The sequence below is a fragment of the Carassius gibelio genome, chromosome B1, assembly GCF_023724105.1.
Source record: "Carassius gibelio isolate Cgi1373 ecotype wild population from Czech Republic chromosome B1, carGib1.2-hapl.c, whole genome shotgun sequence".
Taxonomy (NCBI): Eukaryota; Metazoa; Chordata; class Actinopteri; order Cypriniformes; family Cyprinidae; genus Carassius; species Carassius gibelio.
Window position 1 is genome coordinate 6,071,494 of NC_068396.1, and position 18,773 is coordinate 6,090,266.

At 35.4% G+C, this 18,773-nt stretch overlaps 1 protein-coding gene across 1 annotated transcript in view; it reads right to left on the bottom strand.

Moving 5' to 3' along the window:
• Positions 1-3,310: 3,310 nt before the first annotated feature.
• Positions 3,311-18,773, bottom strand: part of klf7a (Kruppel-like factor 7a) — a 38,932-nt gene continuing 23,469 nt past the window's right edge. The window contains exons 2-4 of the mRNA XM_052547071.1: positions 16,062-16,692; positions 11,411-11,534; positions 3,311-8,675 (exon numbers count right to left, since the gene is read on the bottom strand). Of these exons, the coding sequence (XP_052403031.1) occupies positions 8,624-8,675; positions 11,411-11,534; positions 16,062-16,692 (807 nt within the window). The 3' untranslated portion in view covers positions 3,311-8,623. The remainder of the gene's footprint in view (positions 8,676-11,410; positions 11,535-16,061; positions 16,693-18,773) is intronic.

Below are 18,773 nucleotides of genomic sequence, written 5' to 3' on the forward strand. Positions count from 1 at the left end.
GTGCTGACATTTGATCGTGATGAATTTTAAAGCAGGATCAAGGGGTAGTGACAGTTTATGAAGACAGTGGGAGGTATCTGTGCTTTATATGTATGTGCAGGACCACACTGAATCATACAGTGGGATCAGAAGGCCTTGGGGTTGAAGGGCAGTGTGTTTAGTCTATGCAGTCAGTGTGGGGTATGTTTTTATGTATGTGTGATCAAAGCAGTGGTTGTGTAACTCTACCTCCTCTCGGCCAGGCCAGTATTCACCTATGGTGAGTATTCAGTAAGAAAAACAACAACAACAACAACAACCTTGGTATTAAAATTTCCACATTGCAAATATAGCCTACAATTTAGACTCACAGAAAGAGGTGCATGTCCTTTGCACTCTTATGGATTAGTTTAGACTATAGCTAAGGATGCACATTCACAGTGCAAGTTGTTTACTAGTTGGGTGAATCTGAAGACAACACTAGGGACAAATGGCATAGAGGAAATAAAGATTTTTTTTTTTTTAATTACATGATTATTTTCATGACAATTAACCAGATTTACCCAGTCAATTCTCATCATTTTAATGCATCACAAAGTTTAATTTATAGATTTTGACTCTAGTTTTTTCTTGCGATTCTCATTATTTATTATTGATTTTTTTTTTTTGTACTATTATTATTATACGTTCAGTGGCAATTCTCATTATTCCATCACATAAATGTTTTCTTCATGACAAAATGTCAACAATCGTGATATAAAATATAAATTTCACAAAAAATACATTTATATTCATATTTAATATAGTTAGTTAACATAATTTAATCTGATATCTAATTCTAAAACTATCATTCAGACATGCATCCAAAAATATTAAAGTTTCATTTAGATATTGTAGAACTGTCCACTCACACAAACACAGATATATAAAATGTAATAATAATATGAAATAAAATTACAAAATATTGACAAAATGCCAAAATATATCTTTTTCTTTATGGTGAATGTATGTGACATTTACCTATTACTTCTAAAAGCCTGTGTATTTCTACAGCAACGGATTGCATTTCTCATCAGAACTGCCATCTTCAGTCAGTTGTGCATCTTCTTATCATATCATAAGAGACGCATTACGAGACACAGAAATGAGTTACAAAGAGCCCAGACGACTCAAAGCAAACGTCTTCAGAGTACAATTAAAGCAAGCTCCACAACTGGGTTGTCTGGTATTATCTCTCCAGTCAGTGTCTTTGATCAGCGCATCCCTCCAGCCCCCTGTTTCCAGGCAGTAAAGCCCCCAGAGCTGCTCTCCTCTGTCATTTACTCTCCTTACACATCCTCCATCCCCCTCTCCCCCCCGGCTTCTAGGAAGTATTTCTCCCGGGACTGTCTTTGTTTAAAGCAAATAAGCAGAATCCAAGCCAAAAGCAGAAAATGCACGCTTCCATTCATATACACGCACTGATGCTGGTTGTGAGGCTAAGAGCTGACTAAGCCAAGGCAATGCTGAGTAAATCTTTTGCCTCCAACCTGCTGCTATTTGAAAGCAAGAATAGATATTTCTTGTATATACACAAACATGTATTTTATACACCAACAGAACGACAGAACAGGAACCTGTCATATTTCAATATACTCAAAAAGAATAATACATTGTTTGCATAAAAAAACAAATCCTGTTATTAAAGACCATTAAGATTGGTTTCACTGTGATGTTATTGTCATGATAATTAAACTGTCAAATTCTCATAGTGTGTGTGTAAAAATAGATAAAATATATATAATTTTTAAAAATATATTACAATTATATATTTAAAAATGTATAAATTATACAATAACAATGTACGTAGATATTATACAGTTTAAATCTGTTCTTTCTGGTTTATTTATTATGGTAATGTGCATGAGATTGTTTCGCACTGTGGTAATGAGAACTGGGGTTTAAAATGTGCTTAATGAAACTAATGCTATAACGGTCTTCATTTTCAGAAAGCAAAATCTGATTTTTTATTCTCTTTGTCTGGATTTTGGAGTGAAATATGACCTGCGCATGATCTGGACAGGTCTTGTGTGGTTCACCATTTAAGTGAAAGGAACGTCATATTCAGAGATTTTTCTCTATTGCAAATGGATTCCCAGTCTCCAAAGCACTCTAGACACGAACCATCATGTCAGTGTAATTGTAAAATGATAGGCAATAAGTCAGACAGATACAAGAGAATGAATCGTAAGATGAGGGTGCCCGTTTCAATTATGTACATTAGTTATAGATGAGGAATCTTTTGGGAATAACCCATACAGAATACATTTGCAGAATTAATACACTGTGCAAGGCCATTTTCTTGTACATAATTGCACCCTAATTATCCATTAGTTATTGAATTACCCTTTTATCTGTTTGTCACGGGCAAAGGCTTAATAAATGGAAGAGAAATCATCAACTTGGTTATCAATGCTCCAAATTTGCAACACAGCGAGCAAGGGAAAATACAGCGAGAGAGGGATGGAGAGAGATTGCACTACAGTGGCAGAGAAAGATGGAGACAGACAGAGAAAGAGAGATAAAGAAGCATAGATGGAGAGGTGGAGAGAAAGATGCATACATATATTCATGAGCATCTTCGGGTTGTAATTAAGAATCAAATAGCTACAAGGAAGCCATTAGTTTATTAAGTGTAAGAGACTGAGCAAGTAACCTGCAAGTTTTCTTATTTGAAATGGAATAATGAGATGCACACACACACACACACACACACACACACACATATATATATATATATATATATATATATATATATATATATATAGATAACAAAATCAATATATTCCATAACATTTTTATTTTTCCTTTACTTACACATTTTTTCCCCCTGTAATAATGTGGATTGTTGATTTACATCAAAAGTTGTACACTAATATTTGCAATGAAAACTGTTTTTTTAGAAACAGTTTTCACTCAGAAATGTGCGGCAGTCTGAAAAATGTATTTTGCACATTATTTCAATTTTGTAATATTTATATAGCCTATATATTTGAATTGTGGATGTGGAGTTTGCTTACCTTAATTCATATAAAAGAGAATCCAACCACAAGAATAAAACCAAACATTTTTTAAGGAATTGGCATTGGGAAACATTTTTCATTTGGAAATTACTTTGTTTTTGATCCCATTAGAATCATTTTGTATTTTTGGTTCCAGATGATAGAAATTCCATTAGCAGTATACATTCCTTATTGAAATGGACGCACAGTAGAATTATTCCAAGACATTCTGACTTCAGGGCATTTAAAATAGGTACAAAATAACAAGGAGACTACAGTATCAGTAAGATTCTACCATTTATTACACATAATGACATTCTTAAATAAAAATGCTTCACTTAACAGTTCTTGCATAGATATATTACAATACCAATTTAAAAAAGAATTATGAAACAAACCAGTAACAAAAATAAACTCTTTTCCTTTTTCCTTAATAAAGAACATTGTCATACTAACATCATATAATACAAATAATATATGCAAACACTTTTTACAGCAAATAAAACAAAAAAACATCAAAATTAAAAAACGGCATTAATATTGGAGCAAATTGGAAAGCATGAAAAGCCAGCGGAAAGCAGAGGGATCGAAACAGATTTCATTTACAGCGGGAAGTGTGGAAAACTACGCTACGAGTGCAACGGACATTGGAAATCACTCTGTTTATCAGCTTCATACCATCCATTTGAAAGCTTCTAGCACAGCGTTTTGAGCAATAGAAGGGTACAAAGAAAACAATGCTTCAGATGTCTAGTGGGACTGAATGGAGACCAGCGGCTAACTTGAACGTACAGACTAATGCGTCAATCCAAAAACAACAGACCTCTAATACAGACTAATCATAGTATCACGAGATGTGCAATGCATTCAAACTCCTAATTTAGTGTTCCCTGCATGTTTAGTAGTGTCTCAGCTCATGCCAGATCGTTAGGATTGAACTTTTGCATTGTTGAATGTAAAAACGAACCTGCAAGTGTGCATCGGTAATTACAAATAATTGCATTATCCCATCAAAAAGGTCAGTTAGTTGTCTGTGCCATTTAAAGCTGTTTAAATGGCTAACATACAGGGTTTATACACACTTGAGAGAAACTAAAGACAGTGCACATAAAACAAGCCCTAAAAAGCAGACAATGAGCTGCTCCGTGGGGTTTCTCAGGACCATTAAGGCAAACTCATTAGCTAGTTTTTGCCAAGGTAAGATACCTAATTGGTCCGGCTGGAGGATGTTAAAGAAGGATTTTAGAGAAAAATGTGCACTTAAAGTGAATAAATGGTCAAAAGTCCACAAGGAAAACTACTAGTGAACATCATATATCTTGATTCATATGGATTTAGATCAACAGATCAATGAGAATTTGAACACAAGTCTTGTAATGTTAATAAACACTGTTTCTGTCCCATGAGCATCCAGGTACATTGTGAATCCTCACAAAATCCGACGAGAAATGCCTACAGTAGGTCATATTTCACCTAAAATAGTTTGAAGCCTATATGACAATTATTTTGCACTGTGACAATATTACATTTAAATTTGAAATGTAAAGCTGCAGTCCATAAGTTTTGCCTCTTTGTCGCCATCTCTGTTTAAAACCTGCAAATGCAGTAATTTGCAGAATTATCATCTTTATGTTGGTTGTGCATCGGCACGGCTTCTCTTAATCTAATGTTTTGAGGAGCAAGTGTGCCTGTTAGTCACTGCATTGGTGTGGATATCCACTGTACTTTGGAATCACCTAGTTTTACATCTTGGAAGTATGACCCAAATAAGAAAATTGCACCGAAAAATGTCAACTGAACAAGTCAGTAACATGTCTTCCATTTTTGTTCTGACCAACTGAAGAAAAAAAGCATTACAATACATCACACTCCCAATGGTGATAATCTGACAATCGCTTAGCTAATACCACATAAAACCATGCAAATTATTATTATTGTTATAATTTGTACTCAAAATGTTAATGTTAACTTCAGCATCACATGACTACTTGTATTTATTGTGTATTAGCATTACAGGTGAATCTCCAGTTGTCACAGATGATCGTCATTTGGACCTTTCTGGATTACAATCTGCCATCAAAATGCTGCTGAGAGAAAAGGCTATTATTGATGCACCACATGCATCATCCTCACATGCAAAATTGTCTACTAACTTATTGTTTTTTAACAGATGTGACTAAATGATGCTAAGACAAATGGCAGCATGCTTGTATTTCCCGTGAAAACCTACCAATACCACTCATTATTATAAACTAAGTTGAGGAGAGTTTTGAACACTGGCTGCTCATGCACTTGCCCAAAAATTTATTTTGGATATCTTTTTTATAAAACAATAATAATAATAATAATACAATGTTACAGACTGCAGCTTTAAATGAGAATTGGGTATTAATGTCACAATGCCAAAAATAAAAAAGTCTTAAATATTATTTATTTCGGTTTTTGAGGTGAAATATGAAGCATGTTTTTGACAGGTTCTATGATGATATTTCTCATATGCAGTTCATCCTTCTCGCCACTGACCCAAAATAAATACCTGATGCCTTTGTTTGCATCCATTTCAGATCTAACTTCTTGTCAAACTGAATTTATTATCTTGCATACATGATCAACAGGATTGATCTTCTAATAGTTTTTGAGATGTTACATGGATTGTGTTGCCCAAAAATGCGGGACAAAATGATGCTTTGCTTCCTAGTCTGCATATCCCACGACCATGTTTTCTGAACTACAAACTGAAAAGATAAATTGTAGAATTTCAGGTTGCAGTCTTAAATCCTCTATGAAAAGCACATTTCATGCACTAAATTTTAGCTGGAAAAGTGGCTCATACAATGGTCTCTTGAGGACATTGGATGTGACCTTGTGTCATTTTTATTTTTTTCTGGAGCTAATGTAGCCAGGGAGGGAGGTAAGCTGACACCCAGCTACACAGTGAAATTGACTGTGTCGGGCGGTTGGGATAAGATCTCCCGGTCAGCATAAGTGTGGCATGTGACCCCCAGTGTGGTCCTACTCCGTTCCGCCCCATTGAGGGTGCGACCAGTGCTGGCCGCTGCCGGGAGAGCCCAATTCCTTTCTCATTACCAATACTGCCATTCTGTCAGACAGGCCTCCTGTTGGTCCATGTTAGACAAGTGAGTGAGAAGCAAAAGAAACTGACAGACGGCTTGAACAAGACATGAATATCCTTGTCCATCACCTATTTTTGGGGTGATATTATGTTTTGTATCTTATAGATATTGTTAATAATTGTCATGATATGCAAAAAAAAAATAAATAAAAAAAAATAAAATCATGTTTATGCTATCCAAAATTTACATTTTGAATTTGTTTATGCATTGATCTCATGGGTTTAGAAGTCTTTGAATCAGCATCTTGATGTTTATATACAGTATGCAATGGTTAAAAATAAATCTTTCTTTTTTTTTTTGTGCTCATTTTATACATCTTCAGATCTGGGCCTCTGATTTCAATCATACAAATGTGGTTTACACCACAATGCGCACAAAACAACTATGTTAGGTTGTTGGAAAAGGGATAGTTCACACACTACTGACCCTCATGTTGGTCCAAAGCTGTATGACTTGAACTGAATTTTTACAATACAACTTATATTTAAAATTAAATCTGGAAATGTTATAGTTTTGTTCAAGCAACATTTATGCATGAAGATAAATTTGAAGCCCAAAAGCCTATGTTTTTTCCATGTCTTATAATAGTTTTTTGCCATTTCGAAAATATGGGAGTGAGAATGAGAGATTTGGTGCTTCCATGTCAATTTTTTGGAGTTTGACATCCTCCTGTTTTCACTGTAGGAAGAAGAATGCTATTGAAATTCTTCTAACCGTCTAATGCATTCCATGAAGGAAAGAAAGTCATACTGGTTTAGAATGACATTAGGGTGAGTAAACAATAAGCGATTTCTCATCTGATGTGAATTATTCCTTCATCAACATGCATTTGTGTAGATCTTCATGCATGAGCCACAGTGGGATCTATCTTGAGCAGATCAGGCCTTTCCGTGGTCTGAATGATTGCATAAGTGCAGGGCCGTCCACAATCAAACAACCTTACATTCAGGAACACTTTCCATCCCACACTTGATTGTACGTTGTAATTTAAACCTCACTTTTACTATACAATTTACACACTGTACAGCTGTTTTTACCGGGAACACAAGGCAGATATGCAATGTATAAGAAAAAAAAACAAAAACATCACAAGTCTAAACATGTAGATGTCACCTGCAGGACCAGCGAATGCTTCCATCCGTGCAAACTAAAATAACTGATGGGAAATGTCTGTCTGGACAGTTTTTCAGGACATACTGTGATGCATTTACAAAATCTAAACGTTGTGATTGCGAATCTCTGCCTTGAATGATGGAAGTCATTATTCTGTACTGAAGTCGGCAGATAAACCATGGTGCTTTTCTCATTTCATGCTAGTCTTAGAAATCCCGAAGGAACCCAAGTTTATGGGATAACGTTTCATGGGTCATAAATAATGTTGAGTAATGCTCAAAACGTGTGCAACAACAACATTGTTTTTCTTCTTTTCGCCACTAAAAGTTTGCGTTTCTATAGAAATGAAGTCCACCTCAGATGCGTCTGTGCCAGTGTAGAATCCACTACTCTACGCTTGTGCATATGGCAGTTTTTTTTTTTTTTTGGTCCATTTTTAATTCTTTTTCTATTTTGTACACATCCACAGGAGAAAAGCAAAAAAGATGTCTTCTGAATTATATAACATAGTCATCATTCAAAAAGATCTCTTTTTTTATTTTAAATTTTCTTTTTCCTTTATAAAAAGTCTCAAAGTGTCGCTGCGCAGCTGTTGGTTGTCAATGAGGGATGTGAAAGAGAGAGATTTGTCTGTCTACGAAAAGGTAGTGTTAGAGTGTTTCATCCACTGCCCCCAGTCAGATTCACATTTGAGCGATGGGTGATTCCACTTTACCTTTGAAATCCAGATTTTTTGGGATGGATGCTCCACTTTACATCTTGGCTGTGGATTGGTGGAATCAAAGCAGAATGATAATCTTTGCTTAAAATGGGAAACAAAGAAAAAATCCATCTCTTTGTATTGGCATCCTATTGCTACAATGTTCTCCAAAGGTTCTTGAGAAGATGATTTTGGGACACTTCCTGCACACCACGTGCAGTAACTCAAACCAGATGCATTGGTAGCTGGTCTGTTTGCGACAGTCTGCGTACTCAATGTAAAATTGATGAAAGCTTTAAATGGTTCTCAGAGAAGTCGGAACGTAATAATAGTATCTAAATCAAGTCATTGATGTTTTGAGAATTAGGCAAAAACCTACTGAAGTACGTTGTCTTTAAGTGACATAAGATGTCATACCACCTTCTCAGATCTGTAGACCTTCGAATTTTCATCCTCGTGGTCAGACATGGCCGACCAAACCTCAAGACCTGGTCTGAGTTCAGCCCGTGCTGATCGGTTCCTCTACAGGACGCCACTCTCTGGTGGGATGAGCGAACGGCCTGAGTGGTATCCGGCTTCTTTCCATAATCCCTCTCCTTCTCTCCCTCTACCTTCCGTCTCTTCCTCCACCTCGCCATTTTGCCACCTCCTCCTCGTCAGATGTGCCTCTTCATGTGCAGTGCCAAGTGATCAGATCGAGAGAAACACCTGAGGGGGAAGAAAAAAAAAGACTGATTAGCAAACCTGTGTGATCTGAAATCTGCATCATCTATCAATATTCAACTTGGTTGGAAACATTCAATGGATTTGATTATATTGGAGCTGATTGTGTCTCAATATAATCTGACAACACATGAAATGGATGAGTTTCTTAGTTTTAAAAGACTGATTATAAGAGCTTTTTAAATTACGTCTCTTAAACTTTGGTTAAATTTTGGTTAAGAACACACTATTGACTAGTTGCTTATTAGCAGGTATATTACTAGCTTATTGGCTGTTTATAAAGCACATATGAATGCCATATTCTGCATGATCATATTCTAGATCTCTTAACACTACCAAGTACCCAAACATAACTACTACAACAACAATAATAATACTAATTATATTTTTTTTAGCATTCTCTGAAAAATGAGAGTCTAGATCAGGTGTAGGCAAGTTCGGTCCTAGTGAGCCGGTCCTTGAGTTCAGCTTCAAACCCGGAACCGAATTTACCTAACTACTGAACTACCCCTTGTCTAGATAAACCTATTGATTTTTGGAGCATCTTGACCCGTCCCTAAGACATATGCTTTTATGCTAAGTCTCACCTGCCCTTAAACGGCAAGGGTAGGAACCTGAATTGGGAAATCGATGGGTGTGTTTTTGGCAGGATCGGACAGATGGCAGATCAAGCCACTGCCAGGAGGCACCAAACCAGCTGGTGTACCTCCACCCTCTTCCACACCCCCACCACGCTGTCCTGACAGGGGGTCCGGACACAGTCGGGCTGGATTAAGAAGGGGCCTGAGGGCCACGGCTACAGGTCTAGCATCTTAGTCTACTGTATTTACTGTTCAGACGAGACAGGGAGCCCCTCCGCATGCTGCTCTCCACTGTTCCCGTCAACTCCATCATTGTAATGGTAATCCAGGGCTCCCTCGACAACGGCCGAATGGATTCCCCAAGGTGTACAAGCAGCCAGGATGACAAGAGAGGGCGGAGCTGAGCTCAAAGTGAGATACGCAAGTCTAACAAGCATGAAGGACCTATTTATACATCAAAGCGAAGACGAGTTAAGATTCACTTCAGAGGTGGAAGCTCTTGGTCAATACCAGGAGGCAACTGTCTCACAGGCACTGCACCCAAATTGAAAATGTTCTGAAAGAAAGCACAGATCTGCGTGCTTGGCTTTGTACTCAAATGGAAATGCATACTTGTTTTATATTTTATGATGTTTATGTTTTATGAAATAAAAGTACTTCCATGTAAAGTATGTTGGAAGATTTAGAGCGTACCAGCATGCATTTGCATTGATTAAAGCTTTTGTTCTGAATATTTCAGTTTAGTAATGTCTAAGACAGAACTGTTATTGCTGGAACTAAGTTAACAATATCTGAAAACGCAACTTGTTTAGAAGTCTTCAGGTAACTAATATGTAAATTTAAGGCCCAATGTTGTAAAATTATTGGTTGTTCATGTGACTGATGATGGATTATCAAAGGCTTGAGAAACTGTTGATTCCTAGAAATCTAAATATCTGGACCTGTCTGTGAAATGTGCTTTGTCTGGAAATGACATCAGAAAAGATCTACAGGTGAAGCCAATGAGAGAGCACGATACAGGGTAAGGGAGATTTCAGAGGGAGGAATCGTAGATCTCTCTGTGGAGCACTGGCTGTTATCAGACTGTTTGTGCATACAAAAATCTCACTGCATTTTTACAATTAATGGCAAAAGGAATGTTTGTAAATGTAAACTGATATTTCCTACTTACACACTATGGCAAATTATACAAATAACTGACTTAAAGCCATTATTTTGTTGGGCAAAATACTAGTGGCCCTACAATTTTGCACAGTAGTGTGTGTATTTGAAATGGTCAGCCGGGTCCGGGTTGGGTCCCAGTCTATTACTTTGGGTGCCAATGAGATCAGACATTGTCACTCACCACGTTCACTCTGAAAGCGTATCTACAAGACCTGGTGAATACAGAGAAACCATTGTCTGAATAGCAGATGTTTTAAATCATTAAGCTACATCTACTGGCACAGGTGACAGGTGGACCATACAGATTTGAAAATGAAAAGATCTCCGACTATTCATCACATTTTTAGACCCAAGACACCTGTGTTAGATTTTGCCATTAAAAATTATGTTTAAGATATAAATCAGGTCACACAAATTGCTGACCAATTATTCCCAACATCCCTTCAAGGTGCTAGAACTAAACGAGGCTTAGTAAGAACTAAATGAGGCTGATATGTTTTTATTTTTGAAATTACAAATAAACTGTAGTATCATAAAATATATATATTTTTTGTAAATAATTATAAATAAATAAATATATATATTTTATTTTTTTATTTTATAATATTTATAATTACAAAATAGTTTTTTTTTTTGCATTAATATATGTACAGGTAAACTGTCTACCTTAGGTGCTGGTCACCATTAAATTGTCTTGCTGCCAAAATCTTAGAAATTATTTATATTACATGTACATGTCTCATTCATATTGCATCTAGATCATTATAAAACAATGAAAAAGGTTTAATGAATGAATAAATAAATAAATAAATAGTTTAGCATTCTCACTGTTTGATGTCATGACACACTTCATATTATTAAGTGTAATATTATAATTTGAGGTGTAATGAGTTGTAATAAGATTTTTTAAAAATGTGACATATCAGTTGTCATTTGTAGGCGTCACACAGGTGATCGTCTGGTGTTTTGACTCACCTGTCGCAGTGATTGCACTTGAAAGGCTTGGCGCCGGTATGTTTGCGGTAGTGCCTTGTCAACTCGTCGCTTCTCGCGAACCGCCATTCACAGCCTTCCCATGAGCACTTGTACGGCTTCTCCCCTGATACACACACACAAACAGACACACACACACCTGATTAAAAACGCACCTTCTTACTCGTGAGGGCTTGAAATCAGCGATTCGGTCCAGCCAGCCGTCTAATTCATTTGTTTTAAGTTGATTAGCCTATCGGAAGAGTGTTGACACAATTGGAGTTTATGAAATACATGATCGTCATTAGAGTGCACAGCTGTCGGACCCAATGAACTCGCACTCAATGAGCTTCCAATGAGATCTTCACTGCGTTTAACAGATGTGAGAGGCTGCGTGCACATTTTTGATGTTGTATGTTTTCGTTGTGGATGGGAGCTGCCTTGTAGGAGGGCTGCGGTTCGTATGGGGTCTCATCGCTCGTTCATTAGCGCTGCTGAACGGAATGTATGAAATGGGGGGCAGACAGAGTTTATTTGGATCTCTGGGAGAGGCTATAATTGGAGTAGTAATGATGGGTAATGGGGAGGAACCTCATATTTACTGTCAAGCAGCTGGCCCTGTCTCCACTGTTTGCCACATCTACAAATCTTCAGAAACGAGACTGTAGCTTCATATAAATTGCTTGACGATAAAATAAGTCAGATTTTCATGCACACACGGCTCCCAAATTTAACTAGCAGTCATTAAATCAACATGAACTCAAATAAGAAATCAAAATTGATCTTAATACATGTTAGTCTATATGAAATCAGAATTAAAAAAGACAAAAAAAAAAAAAAAAGATAATTTTTTAAATAAAAAAACAAAACAAAAAACAAACAAACAACAACAAAAAAATCAAACTACATTCATTTTAACTAACCTAATATACTGTTAACAAATAACCAAGTAGTTTCAGGTGGGAAGTACTACTATTACAACACATTTGTTTTACCCGTGTGATTGATTGACTGAAAATTATCATTCATTCATTCATTCAATCATTCATTCATTCGAGATTTACATATATATATATATATATATATATATATATATATATATATATATATATATATATATATATATATGTAAGCTTATTTATTTATTTTAAAAGCCTATTTTGTTGTTTGATTTAAATGTTATTTTATTTATTTGTTTGGTTTTTGATTTACTGATTTATTTTAAAAGTGTATTTAGTTGTTTAGTTGGCCTTTCATTTATTCATTAGGTTATTAGATTATTCGGTTATTATATATTTTTTTAATTGTATTTTAATTTATTTTAAAATTGCTCTTTTTATTTATTTATTAGGTTGTTTATAAAAAAAAACTAAATGATTTATGTATTTATTTATTTTAAAAGTTATTTATTAGGTTTATTTATATAGTTATTTATTTATTTCTATTTAGTTATTTGTTTATTTTAAATATTTATTTATTTATTTACTTATTTTTTATTAAAAGCTTTATTTATTTATTTTTAAAAGTGTATTTATTTGGCTATTTCTGAAGCTTATTTATTTATCTATTTATTTATTTATTTTAAAAGTTAATTTATTCATAAAAAAACTACATTACAAAATGTACATAATCCTACATAAAAAAATACAATAAAAATCGATTTGAAATTTGAAACAGATACCACTAAGAAAGAAAAATTCATTGTAAATTAATTTTGTGTCGACTTTTTGTTTAGCATGAAGATGCTTCCATGACGGCCACACTTTCACTCTGAGCCGTAAAAACAATAACAAGTTATATTTAGATCAGAATTAGAGTGCTAAATTGCGTTCCCTTTCTCACACATTCAATAGCTAGCCACATTAAGCAGGACAGGTTTAGACCTGCGCTCCCTACAACCGCAGCACCAGCCAATTATAAGTCAGGGAGGCTCGGATGCTCGACTTTGTCGCCTAGCAACCAGGCAGGAGCGTAACGTAGGAGGCAGCAGTGGAGCCGGCTCGATCTGGCATCGTCTGTCCCTGTGTGCCACCAGCCAATTACTGCTCATACTGGCAGGGGAGGATGCAGTTGCCTGGCAACCGGGATGTTACATGATACATGTATGTACAAGTGGATATATGTGCGTATGTGCAGTGGGAATGAAAGTGCATGGACGAGGTTAACAGTGTAAGCTGAAACCAGTGGCGAGACCCGAGAATCGTTCCCAATTATAGAGTCCCATTCAGAGACACACCAGTTGCCTGGCAACTCCCCACCCCCATCACACAACCTTTCCTCTCTCACACACACTTTTTCTCTCTCTCTGCACCCTTACAGGTGCCGGAGTCTCGCTTAATTACATTTTCTCAGTTAAACTGCAGACAGAAAGACTCATTATGATCTGTGCGGCTCACGGCGGCACCAAGCAGAAAGCCATTTTCTGCCCTTCACTGCTCTTCCATGTTTTTTACGAATCAGACTTTGTTATAACAGAATGCAGAACAACGGACAAAGTGGAAACGAGTGCTGCCACGTTCTCCTCTTCACCCCTCTGCATTTCCCTAAAAACCTGCTCCTATATAGTTCCCGAACGCCATTCATAAAACAATCCAGAGGGAAATGTCATTTCCATTCAGGCTGCCTCTGTTTCTGTACAAATCTCAATCACAGAATTTGCCAAAGTAATAACGCCTCCAAAATAGGATTTTGCTAATTGTAAATGAGTTGACGAGTAAGTATATAATATAATATAATATAATATAATATAATATAATATAATATAATATAATATAATATAATATAATATAATATAATATAATATAATATAATATAATATAATACTTTGAGTGTAATCATCATTGGTATCAGAGTTTAATGCTATCTAGAAAATTAATTGTAGTGGAGCTAATGAATAATAGAGTTATATGATAAATTTTCTAGGAAAATTATTGAAACATTCTATAATATATTGTTTGTATCAGAGTTCAATGCAACTCAACTCATTGATCAAAAACTATAGGAAAAAATATATTATATTATATTATATTATATTATATTATATTATATTATATTATATTATATTATATTATATTATATTATATTATATTATATTATATTATATTATAATGGATTTTTATATTTCATAAATGCATACACATATGTCATTCTCAAATATTATTTGTGTTCCAATATATTTAACGTATGTTACTTTTGTGTCTAATTCACATTAAACATGGCGTGACACGTCAAGCTTGACTATGCACAAATTAGATTTAAGAACTAGTGGACAGTAAGATTTTCAGAGAATTGTTACTTAAAGTTACTATAAGACTTCTGAAAGCTTGGAAAGTGCACAAGTTATTTCAAATACTTTTATGGCGCTTTCTTGTCCTCTTTAGACCTTGACAAGGCGTCCTGGTATTCTGCATTCTGGACCGTCAATCTTCGTGTCATAATATATACGGCCTAAATACTTTCTAATACATCAGAAGGGAGCCATTAACATGTGGCATGTTCTGATTTCAAGAAATGGGGATCTACTCTGGTGTGTTAACAGGCGTGCAGCAGACATAGGGAAATATACAGACGAGTACGTCTCATTTCAGCTGGTCTATCCATCATGAGGCAGTTATTCACTCCGTGGACAGCTTTGGGACAGCAGTCTGAGTGCTTTTGGATTGAGATCGAAGAGACAGAGAATTATGGCCATTTCCTGCACCGTTCGAATCTGCTGAGGAAGTACTGTCGCAACCTTGAGAAGATGTTTGCCGCCGAGGGGCCAGACAGGCACGCTGCCAAGGCGACGACGAAGTACCATTAATTACATCAGCTTGTAGCTTGTTGTGTACAATTAGATTGATTGTGCAAAATAAGAAAATTAATGATAAATGTGGTGGAATTGACTGAGTATTTCTAAATATGTCATGTTATTACTGTAAGAGCAAGTTAAGGTTTTATAGCTGCAACTAAACTAAACACTTTAGTAGATTAACACACACACACACACACACACACTTGCATGCACGCACACACACACATATATATATATAAACAATATTGTTGAATGGATCATTCAATGACTCACTCAAATAAAGTCATTTTTTTATTTCTGTATGATTTAGTTTTTCAGAACAAATTGGTTGAATGAATGATTCAATGCCTCACTCAAATGCAGTAATTTGCAGCGTTCCTGTATAAATCAGTGTTTTAGAACAAATCATTTCTACAAATGATTCAATGAATCACTCATAAAGAAAGTCACTTGTTTCATTCCTGAATGAATCAGTACTTCTGAACAAATCAATTCATTTTTTTAAATTGTTCCTGAATAAATCAGTGTTTTAGAACAAATCGGTTGCACAAGTTATTCAATGACTCACTCATAAAAATAGTTAATTACTGATTGTTTTTGAATGAGTCAGTTAAGTAAATGACTCACTGACTCATTAATTCAAATGATTCAATGACTCACTCATAAATACAGTTAATTGTTGATTGTTTTTGAATGAGTCAGTTAAGTGAATGATTCACTGATTCATTAATTCAAAGGCGGTCCACTTGCCACCTACTGGGGAACTTTGCAATGCAGGACCATTCACTGAAAAATGAGAAAACATCAGCACAATAATCAAATTGCAAATAATTAGTGAATTTCAAAAATATATTCGCTTACCTGTATGTGTCCTCTGATGTGCCTTCAAATGTGAACTCTTGGTGTAGACCTTTCGACACCCATTGAACTGGCAGCGATGGACCCTCTTCTTGTTCTCTGCCATCTCGCCAGCTCCCACGGTGCAGGTGCCGCCCTGTTCTCCGTCGCTCTGTGCTCCGCTGCTGCCGTGCTGGGGAGAAAGTGGGACCGGGTGGGCCGTCACCAGCTTGGCAGAACTCAAGCCCACCTTTCGGGCCACTAGCTTGAGCGTGAGGGTCCCGTCGGGCGAGGCACTGAGTGTGTGGGTGGGTTTGACTAAGTGACGGCCCAGTTCTGGGGATGAGGGAGGTGTTAGGGAGGTGACGGCGTTCAGCTGGGCTGCGTTGACCCCTAAGGCGATGTCTGGAGAGGTCACAGTAGAGGAAGTGGAGGAGAGAGTTTCTTTGCGTGGGGTGAGGCGAGGAAGAGGAGGAGGAGGAGGAGGTGGAGGACTGGGGGGGTCGTTGAGGCTAGGAAGGAGGGGGTCTAACAGGTCTTCATCCGCATCTTCCTTCATGAAGGAGGGGGTAAGGAGACCGTCTAGTTCCTCATCAAAAAGGTCAGACAGTCGTTTGGGTTCTGTCTGCAGATAGCGTTCCAACTCCAGACATGTCTGTGGAAAAAGATTAAGGTGTTTTATTTTTTTTATATGCCATTCTTACATAGATTATTTTTGCTGTTCCACTGACAAATTTTTTTTTTTACAATTTTGTTGTAAAACCTCAAGACTTCATAAAAATATAAGACTTCAAAATTTGAATAAATTATTCTTAAAAAAATTTATATGAAGTATTTTTGAACCCAGTCGTGTGACAATCCATACTTATATATATATATATATATATATAAACATTTTGTGATCTAAAACCATTGAGATATTTTTAAAATCATTATAATGATAATTATTATTTGTAAAATTACGCTTGATTTGCTGTTTTTTTTTCATATAGAACTTCAAGCATTCATAAACAATTCTTCTGACAATTGTTTGTACTTTATTCACAAAACCTTTATGTTAAGCTTTCGTAGAAAATACTCTCAAATGAATCATAACCCCTTAAACAATTTTATTTTGAAATTGGCACTATTATGAATGCAATGCAATATTATTATTATATATATTTTTTTTTGTATAGCATTATTACATGAGTAATAAAAGAATGCCGTTTATACAGAAATCATTCATTAATAATTTGCATTAAAAATTATGTTAGAATTACATCCGTGTTTACACTTTTATTGCGCTGGTTACATGATTTAGTCATCAGTCATAATACTTTACATCCTGTAGGTTTATTTATATGGCCTCAGTCCTGTCACTGAGATGCATTTAAAATGCGGTTGTTATTTGACACCAGATCCATTTCTTCTTTTAATACCACTTTAAATATTGCATTTTGTTTGTACCTATTAAACAACCCAAGCAATTAAATGCTAATCTACCTCATTAGCGCTGCATGTAAAGTAATGTGTTTTTTTTTTCTTTTTCTTCAGACTAACCCCTCTCTGGACTGTTAACTGGGTACTGAGACTGCTACTGCATATCATTTGCTTCAGCAGGTCTTCAGGAATAGATGGTTACACTGTGATTGATTACACAGGCTAGACTGGAGCTCTCTGGAGCTGAAGAAACAGACCTGGCCTGGATTGCTTGTTAGAGCGCTTTATGTGGAGCAAAACTGGCTCTTCAAACAGAAGGGGAGAGAGAGAGTGTGTGAAAGAGAAAGAGCCATCAGACTTGGATTCTCCCATTTTGGATGAGTTTTTATATTTCAGTCTAAAGAATTGTGCACAGAACAGCAGCATCAACACGATACGATTTAATGGCAACTTATGAGTTACTAAGATACTTCAAGGGGCCATACAGTATAAAGAACAATAACATTTTCTTTATTTTGAAATTAAACAACACAAAACCACTTCCAGTGAACAATATTTTAAAACTGTAAACTGCTTTAAAAAAAAAAAAATTTAAATGCTCTTTTGTGTTTGATGAGTTTATTAAAATATGGCTAGAGCCCATATTGGGTGGAGCATATATTTACTAGTTCTGTCAATTGATTGATCATGATTAATCGCATCCAAAATATATTTTTTATTTACATAATATGTGTACTGTGTATATTTATTATGTATATATAAATACAAGCCCATGCATGTTTATATTTAAGAAAAATATGTTGTTTATATAATACAAATAATTATATATAATATAAAATATAAATATATACATGTATATACATGTAAATAATTTCTAAATATATATTGAATGTGTGTGTACTTATATATACATAATAAATAAACACAGTACACATACATATATTATGTAAACAAAAACATTTATTTTGGATGTGATTAATCACGATTGATCTTTTGAGCACTAATATTTACCAACACTTATTTGGTATTTGCCAACTGAGCATTACATTAATGCATATATGCTTAAAGGATATTGAAAAAACCCAATTGGAACAAAAACAGTTGGAAGCTGAAAGACTTAAAAAATTAAATTACAAAAACAAAAATGAATAATTCCCCCCAAAATAACTATAAACAGATAAATACTTTTTTGTGAATATCACTAATAATGAAGGATGTTAGAAAATTGGATGCAATAAAAAGCTATATATACACTGTACATATATATACACACACACAATAATAATAGCAAATTCATTTTTTTTTATAAATATT